The 9,185-nt window shown below is 54.7% G+C and overlaps 1 gene segment (V, D, J or C); it reads left to right on the forward strand.

Moving 5' to 3' along the window:
* Positions 1–675, forward strand: part of LOC103072281 (Ig gamma-4 chain C region-like) — a 6,776-nt gene extending 6,101 nt beyond the window's left edge. The window contains 1 exon segment of the C gene segment in view: positions 588–675. Within this exon segment, the coding sequence occupies positions 588–675 (88 nt within the window).
* The last annotated feature ends 8,510 nt before the right edge of the window (positions 676–9,185 follow it).

Raw genomic sequence — 9,185 nt, forward strand, 5'->3', positions numbered from 1 at the left:
CTGTCCCTCACTGTCCCTCACTGTCCCTCACGGTCCCTCACGGTCACTCACGGACTCTCACTGTCCCTCACTGTCCCCTCACTGTCCCTCATAGTCCCTCACGGTCCCTCACTGTCCCTCACTGTCCCTCACTGTCCCTCACTGTCCCCTCACTGTCCCTCACAGTCCCTCACTGTCCCTCACGGTCCCTCACGGTCCCTCACTGTCCCTCACTTTCCCCTCACGGTCCCTCACTGTCCCTCACTTTCCCCTCACTGTCCCTCATGGTCTCTACTGTCCCTCGCTGTCCCCTCAATATCCTTCACTGTCCCTCACTGTCCCTCACTGTCCTTCACTGTCCCTCACAGTCCCTCACTGTCCCTCATGGTCTCTCACTGTCCCTCACTGTCCCCTCACTGTCCCTCACTGTCCCTCACGGTCCCTCACTGTCCCTCACTGTCCCTCACGGTCCCTCACTTTCTCACACTGTCCCCATTATGGCATCCTGTGCCCCTGGAACCCCCGCTGTCCATCGGCCCGGGGAATGGGTGACAGGCCCTGGGGGGCGGCCCGAGTGGTTTCCCGCCAGCGCTCACCCCCGCTGCCCCTCAGGTGAAGTGGATCTTCTCGTCGGTGGTGGAGCTGAAGCAGACGATTGTCCCTGACTACAGGAACATGGGCGGGCAGGGTGCCTAGCGCTCGCTACGGGCTGCGTCCTGGGCCGCCCCTGACCTGTAGGACCACGTCCATCCCCTTGTGCCGCTCAGCCTGCGCCAGGCCTCTCCGCCGCCCGCTGACCTCGCCAGCCTCTGAGCTCACGAGCACCCTCGCCTGCATCCCCGGCCTCTGGCCTCGTGGCCACCACAACCTGCCCCCCAACCCACTCACAGACCCGAGTGGACCGCAGGTGATGCCCAACCTGAGCTGATGTCCCCGCAGGACACCTCCGGGGCCCCAGGGACCACCAGGAACGCTCGGGTCAGCGTGGGGTTCCCCCTCGAACAGGAGGAGGAGGCCGGCGTCCGGGCCTCTGCACAGGGCCTGCCCCCTGCATCTTGTCCCGGCCGGGCTCCAGACCCAGGGTCCCCGGGAGGAGGGCCTGTGCCAGATGCTGGAGGGGAACCGCCCGCCTCTCCCAGCAGGAGAGCTCTTGCAGGTGCCACTAATGGTCCCTCTGGTCACCTCCACCAAAGGTGCTGCTCAGAGCAGGGTCTGGGCCCGAGGCTGCTGCAGGAGCCCCAGCACGGGAGGCGGTGAGGTCCAGCCAGACCGGCCTCCCGGAGAGCACGCTGTTGACCTGGTGCCCCGCGGGCTGAGCTGGAGGGGCTCCCGGGAAAGAGGGCAGAAGGCGCGGCCAGCCCATCCTGCAGCCAAAGGCCTGAGGCACGTACAGCAGGAGCTCCGCCTGCACCGGGATGGGGGTGAGAGGCGCGACCCGCGTAGGGCCAGCCTCCGACCCCGGGCCCCGCCTCAGGGCCCGGTACCAACTCTCCGGGTCTCTGCGGAAAAGCGCAGTCAGCGTGCGCCGGTGCTGGAGCTGCTCCCGGACTGGAAAGAAGGGCCACATGATCGCAGCTCGGGAGGCTTTTCTCCTTTCTGAATGTGGGGCCCACTGATGCTCTTCGCTGTGTCTTCATTTTGTTGATGACAATAAAACGTTCTTTACAATCGCCTAGCTCGCTGAGAAGTCTCCCTAGGTTAACACGCCGCCTACCCTCGTGAAATCCACAGCCAGACTCCCCCACGCCACCACCCAAGCCTGGGGTTCCTGCCTGGCCTGTGGGCGCAGGGGCGAGCCAGGGGCCTGGGGGAGCCACGGGGAAGTCGCACGTGTTGGGTGTGTCCGCACAGGAGGCTGTAACAGACACCACAGGGGGCCTTTGACAACAGACATCACTGTCTGACACCCTGGAGGCTGGAATCCCAGATCCTGGAGGTGCAGGGCTGGCTTCTCCCGAGGCCTGTCTCCGTGCCGTGTAGACGCCGTCTTCTCCGTGTCCTCATGTGGTCGTCCCTCTGTGCGTGTCTCTGTCCTATTGTCCTCCTCTTTTAAGGACACCAGTCAGACTGGATTAGGGCCCACCCTAGAGAGCCCACTTTACGTCATCACATCTTTACAGACCCCATCTCCAAATACTGAGGTCCTGGGGGTCCGGGCTTCAAAGCTGGAATTTGGGGACACAATTCAGCCCAAAACAGCCGAGCTGGGTGCAAGAAAGGAGGGCCAAGAGGGACGCCAGGACGCCAGGCCAGGAGGGGCAGCGGTTGGGAGGGGCTGCCAAAGGGGAGCAGAGGGCTTCCCTGGTGGCGCAGTGGTTGAGAGTCCGCCTGCCGATGCATGGGACACGGGTTCGTGCCCCGCTCCGGGAAGATCCCACATCCCGCGGAGCGGCTGGGCCCGTGAGCCATGGCCGCTGAACTGCGCATCCGGAGCCTGTTGCTCCGTGGCGGGAGAGGCCACGGCAGTGAGAGGCCCGCGTACCGCAAAAAGAAAAAAAAACAAAAAAAAAAAGCAAGAGAACAAAGGGGAGCAGAGCCAGACCTGGCTCACCACTCAGGACAGACAGCAGTGAGAAGGACCTCAGGAGGGGAGGGGGTCGGGTGGCACTGAGCTCAGCTGGCTGCACAGAGGTGACCAGTGTGTCACAGGAGAAGCAGGAGTGGGGCTCCAGGGGCTATGGTGAGGGACCAGGAAGGGTGGCCGTGCAGATGCGATGAGGCCGCTGTGCCCGCCGGCCGGCAAGGATGCAGGGATGGGTCAGGACTCTGCCCTCACAGAGACCAGGGACCCATCCCTCCTGGTGATTCCACCTCAGAGGAGACACAACCCTCCCCAGAGGGCAGAGTCAGGATCCACAGCTGTCGGCCCTTCTCAGTAAAAGCTCCAAAAAAGTGGGCCGGGGTCTGGGTCGGGTGCTGGCCGTGCTGGGCTCCCTCAGGCCGGCATTTCAGGGGGGCTGGCTCATCGCGGGGACGCGGCCTTGGGCTGCTGGAAGCCACGCTTGTGTTTGTTGCAGCCTTTCAGGGCGAGGGGACTGGCCGGACAGCCCTCCAGACCGGCAGCCGGAGTCTGGTCAGCATGGACGCTGCACCCCAAGGCCGTCCAATGTGCCGGTCCAGCTTCCTGTTGGGGGAGAGAGACAGACAGAGGCAGAGACAGAGAGAATGGTATGCAGGGAAGGGACTGCATCTCTCAGGGGTCCCTGCACCAAACGGGGAGGCCGGGAGGGGCGGCAAACAGGATGGCCGAGGGGTGGACAGCAGTGTCCAGGAGAACATCTGGCCCTCGGGACCCTGCCAGGCACGCTGGGCACGCTGGCACAGGACCCCCTCCGCCTGCTGGGCTCCATGGGGGCTCCAGGTGACGGACCTGGGGGTCACCCCACACCCTGCGTTTCCCTCCCCCTAAACATGTAACCAAGAATCTGAACTTGCCTGAGGGCAGCACAGCCTGCCCAGCCCTGGGCCCTGCCCCTCACTTCCATCCCCCAGACCAACGATCAGCCGCTAGCTGTCCCGCCCCGCAGGAACGCAAGGGTGGTCACACGAGGGCCGGCCGCACGGCCTCCTAGCTGAACCCCGTCCCTGGCACGGCTGCCACCTCGCCACCACACACCTCCCACTGTGTCTTACACGCGCACACACACGCCTGCACCCCTGGGCCACCACCCGGTCCCAGACTCCTCCCTCACCAAGGGAGACATTGTCAGTCTGAACTCTGAATCCCGTTGTGGCATCTGTGGTGTGATGTCCATGGTGTGGTGTCTGTGGGGTCCAAGACAGAATGGTCGGTATGAGTTGAGGAGGGGAAGAGAAGGCGATGCAACGGGCTAAATATTTCCCCCAAAATTCATACATTGAAGCCCTAAGCCTCTAATATGATGCCATTAGGAGGTGGGCTCTGGGGAGTTGATGAGGTCATCAGGGTGATCCCTTGTGAGTGGGATTAGTGTCCCTGTAGGGACCCTATAGAGCTTCAGTTCTTCTCTATGTTAGGACACAGCAGGGAGACGCCATCTGTGAACCAGGAAGCTGCCCTCACCAGACACCAAACCTGCCGGCTCCGTGGCCTTGGACTTCAAGCCCCCAGAGCAGTGAGGGCAAGTATCTGCCCTCCCGTGTGTGGTGCCTTGTTGGAGCAGCCGGACGAACTGAAACAGGAAACCCCTGGCCAGGTGTCCCCCACCCCCAGGACCCAGGTGGGCTGGCAGAGCAGCAGCAGGGCTGGTGAGATGCGGGAAGTACCCGCCACCGTGGGGCGTAGGCATGCAAGACCCCTGGCACACATGCTGCTGAAGCCCCCACGTGTGCTCAGCTTGCATGGGGCGGGCCTGGGGACGGGCCAGGCCGGGGCTGTGGGTCATGTGGAGCCCTGCTGGGCTCTGTCCCGGTCCACAGGTTCCTGGCACTGCTGCTGCCACGTCACCAGGCCCGCCCAGAGTCACAGGGACAGTCAGCCTGCAGGGGAAGGCATGGGGAGAGCAGCCTGGCCTCCCCAAAGAGGCTCTTACGGGCACCCCCAGACGTGGCTGAGTCGCAGCACGAGGGAGGGACCAGCCTGGGCACCCGTCTCGCTGTCATCCCTGTGGATCCGTCAGGCTGCTCTCCAGGCTGGGATCACCATTGCAAATTCACAGCCAGGGCCCGCCCGGCCCCGACCCCGCCCGGCACGGATGTGGGCAGGGGCTGGGGCCGGGGCTGGGGGCCGTAGGTGGAGGAGTTGGTCACAGCAACAGCCTGACTTGGGGTTGGGTGACAACCCCCCACTGCCACCCCTAGGGTCTTTTCAAATGCAGGCTGCAGAGGCCCAGGCTGGGGGAGAGGCCAGTGGGGGCTATAGAGCTTGCCCACGGCCAGGTGTAGGGAGAACAAGACCAGGCAAGGGGCCGGCAGCGTCAGTGATACAGACAGACCCAGAAGGGCACAGTGCACAGGACGAGGTGGCATACCAGCTGTCAGGCAGCTGGCTCTGGGCTCCCCAAGTGTGTCTTCACCCTGGGGGTACGTCGATGACTGTCCCCACCACTCACGGCCCACCCTCTGTGCTTCTGTCCACTGTGCAGACCACCACTGCTCCATCCCTCTGCCCTGACATTGGCAAATTCCAGAAAGCACCTGCTCCTTTATCCTGGATCCCAGAACAGAGAAGCCCAGACAAACAGCAGTAAACGCGGCAGCGAGAGAGAAATAGACCCTGACATCGTAGCCTGTTCACCTGGGGGCTGTGGTCACAGTGCACCCTAGTGAAATCTGGCTGATACAGCCACCCTCAAATGCCACTGAGTGAAGCAAACTCAACAACAAGCACAAACGTAATAACCACACGTGATGTGCACACAGCGTCCCGACTTTCACAGGGTGTTCAGAGACTATTAGTCAGGGTTCTCAAGAGAAACAGAACCAATAGAACATAGATGACAGATAGATATAGATAGATAGATGATGGATAGATGATTGATAGATGATAGATAATACATACATACATACATACATATGATATAGCTATGTATGTATATATGTACATCTATAGATAGAGCTAAAATTCAGCTAAAGATAGACATAGATATAGATGACATACATATATCGACATATAGAGACAACAAGATTTCTTTCAAGGAACTGGCTCTCATGTTTGTGTGGGGTTGCCTGGCAGTTCTGAAATCCATGGGGCAGGCCAGCGGGCTGGAAGCTCAGGCGGGAGTAGGTGCTGCTGTCTTGATGCAGAATTCCTTCCTCTCCAGGAAGTCTCAGTTTTGTTAAGTCCTCCCCTGGTTGGATGAGGCCCGCCCGCATCATGCAGGGTCATCTCATTTACTTGGAACCCACTGACTGTAGATGTTAACCACATCTACAAAATACCTTCACAGCAATGCCCGGACTAATGTCCGAACACACGGCCCAGCTGAGTGGGTCTATGACTCTGACCCTCACAGGGACCTCCTCTCCTTTCATACTCACAACGCCCCAAGAGGCGGGGGTCACTGTCACAATCTTACCAGTGAAGCCCCTGTCCGAGAGGACACCCTGCCTCAGGGGAGGATGCCAGGGCTTCATCTATGTCTTCTGATGTCCTTTCCACTGCCCACACTACCTCTTAGAGAGACTCGACAACACCCTCCTCATCCAATTCCTGCCCTCGCAGACAGGCTGCCTAAGGACATCCCTCCAGCCTGGAGATGTTTGGAGAGACAGAAACCCTGGAAGTCCTGTGAAGGTGTATCCATTTATCTACCGGACAACTACTCACCCGACGGCAACTCTGCCATCATCGCTGGACACTGAGTACCCCGAGATGAATAACACAGATGTGGCCTCTGGCCTCAAGGACAGTAGGGAGCAGGGCAAAAGCAGGCCTCCAGTAAATCATCCCACAAACAACGATGTACGGACCATCATGATAAGTGCTATGAATGGCAAGCTGGAGCATGAGGCCCTACAACAGAAGAAACAGCCCAGTCTCGGGGCCAGGGTGAACTCCCCCGGGGGGAGCACCCTGAAGCGGAGCCCTGGAGGGGTGGCGTGGCTGCCTCGGGTCTGCTTGTCAACACCTGGTCTCCTGCCCTCCTGGCCACAGAACTTCTGGACCCAGGATACGTGGGGCCAAGTGGGAGCAGATGTCAGTGACATGATAGGTTTCAAAACATGGTCTGATGATGACGCTCACACAGATCCATAAAGAACACATCTCACAATTTTATTTAACTCAATTAATGGTTTACACCCACTTCGAAGTAGAATTCAAAGTACTACATGTATATAGTTGAATCAAGGGTGCTGAAGTGAGTTTATACGCGGGAGGCGGAGAAGAATCAATCGTCGTTCCAGAAACAGAGAATTTGCACCTGCCATCAATGACCCGTGGCTTACAGAGCTGTGAATTAGCTCAAAGATAATGGAAATCACAGAGCCCATAGAATCAGATAAGCGTGAAGGGCGCGCAAGACAACGCCTTGCTTTCCACCGAAGACACAAGAAGTAACCCTTCGGTCCATTTCCAAGCCTTTCACAATTTCTCCTATTAACACATACAACTCACAGAAACAGATCCAGAATATATAGCGAACTCCTGCCAATCAATCAGAAAAATCAAACAATTCGGTAGAGAAGTGGTAAAGAGGATTAAACAGATGCTTCACAAAAGATGTCCAAAGAGCCCTCAAACATTTGAAAGGAACCAGGCTGGTTACGAGGGAAATGAAAATGAAAAACCACATCAGAGAAAGTAGTCCTGACTCCACCACAGGTGAGGCAGCTTGGGCCAGACTAATCCCTTGCAAATAGCAATTATAAGCCCTGGGGGGTGGGGGGAGCTGTTTTAAAAGAGGAGTTGAAGGCACTGGGGAATGACCGAAAGCAAACAGACACTGGAGAAAATGATCCCCTTGAAAGATTTCTCTGAGGATGTACCCCTACCAGGCACCAGGTGCAACTAGAATATGAACAGGAATAGCAGTCACACTGGCTCAAAGGGTCAGATCATGGGATGCAGGGCTACATTGCAAGGGCAGCTGGAAATTAAGGGGAGATGTCCGTAAAAGGAGGGAGCCACAGAAGGGGAACCCCCAAATTCTGTATGTACACTCTGCTCAAATCCTTGACTGTCCCCTTACCTGTGCATGTGTAGGGGAAACTCCAGAGGGCCGGGGAAAAGCCACAAGCAGGAGGCTGAAAGAACTGAGGAGACATTAGCTACTGCCAACCACAGAAATAATACCATCTGGCAGACAGATTTTGGAATCCAGTCAAGCAGACTCTGCCTCCTGACAAAAAAATCAATACTTCTCTGAGGAAGAGTACAAAATCCATAGTCTGGATTATACTCCATCCACCACACCCAGCGCACATTCAAAAATTACTAAATGTGCAAAGAAATAAGAAAATGTGACCCATGGTCAAAATACAAAATAGTCAATGGAGAATGATCCAAAGATGACCCAGACACAGACCCAATTATGACAAGGACTTTAAAGCAGCTATTATAAATATGTTCAGAGATCTTAAAGGAAAATATGCTCATAATGAGTGACTAGATAACCTCTACAGAAATTTTTAAACTATCTACAAGAACCAAATAAAAATTCTAGAACTAGAAAGTACAATTCTGAATTGTTTAAGTCACTTGATGAGCTTAACAGCAGATTGGAGAAGGCATAAGAAAGGTCAGAAAACTACATTTCAGTATAGAGACATTCTATATTTATTATAGATATTCTAATGTATTGTGTATGTAAAATATATTTATATATAATATCTATATATTTTATATATTAATAAAATGTTCTTTTAATCCAATCCAAAGAACAGAAAGAAAAATATTGAAAAAAGAAGAAAAGAGACTCAATGTCCTATGAGACACTATGAAACATTTGAAAATACATAAAATTTTGGAGTCCCAGAAACGGACAAAAGATCGAATGGGGCAGAAAAAGTCTCTGAAGAGATAAAAAGCAAAATTTCCCAATGTGATGAAAATATCAATTTACAGATTTAAGAAGCTCAGGCAGTTCCTAACCATAAATACAACATGATGTGCCATGATGAGACACGTTGTGCAAACTGATGAAGACCAAAGATAAAGAAGATGTCTTGATAGCAGCCAGAGAAAGAACACAGACATACAGGGAACAAACTACATCTGGCTTCTCATCGGAAAAAATGGTGACCAGGAAGCAACAGAAGGGGGGAGTTTCAACCCAGAATTCTATATCCAGAGAAAATATCATTCCAAAATGAATATGTAATAGACATTTTTAGATACACAAAAACCGAGGGAGTGCATTTCCAAGAGACCTGCAGTAAAGGAAAGGCTAACAGAGAATCTTTGTGCTGAAAGGAAATGACACCAAACGGAAACTCTGATCTACAGGATGGAAAGGTGGCATCAGAGATGGCAAATATGCAAGTGCAAAAACTAATCTTTTCTCTCTTAGTTTCTTAAAAAGATAATCGATTGTTTAAAGTAAAAATTATTAACAGTGTGTTGTGGGGTTTATAATAGGTACAGATGCAACATATATGACAGTAGCACAAAAGATGAGTTCATAAATGAAACTATACTTTCTCAGGGCTCTAATGACTTATGTGAGGTAGTCATTTATTTAATCTAACTTCATTGTGATGACTTCAGGATGCACATTATATTCACTGAATCCATATGCAAAGAGGCTTATCTAAAAAGTCGACAGAGGGGCTTCCCTGGTGGCGCA

The sequence above is a fragment of the Lipotes vexillifer genome, unplaced genomic scaffold (assembly GCF_000442215.2).
Source record: "Lipotes vexillifer unplaced genomic scaffold, Lipotes_vexillifer_v1.1 scaffold3102, whole genome shotgun sequence".
In the NCBI taxonomy this organism is placed as follows: Eukaryota; Metazoa; Chordata; class Mammalia; order Artiodactyla; family Lipotidae; genus Lipotes; species Lipotes vexillifer.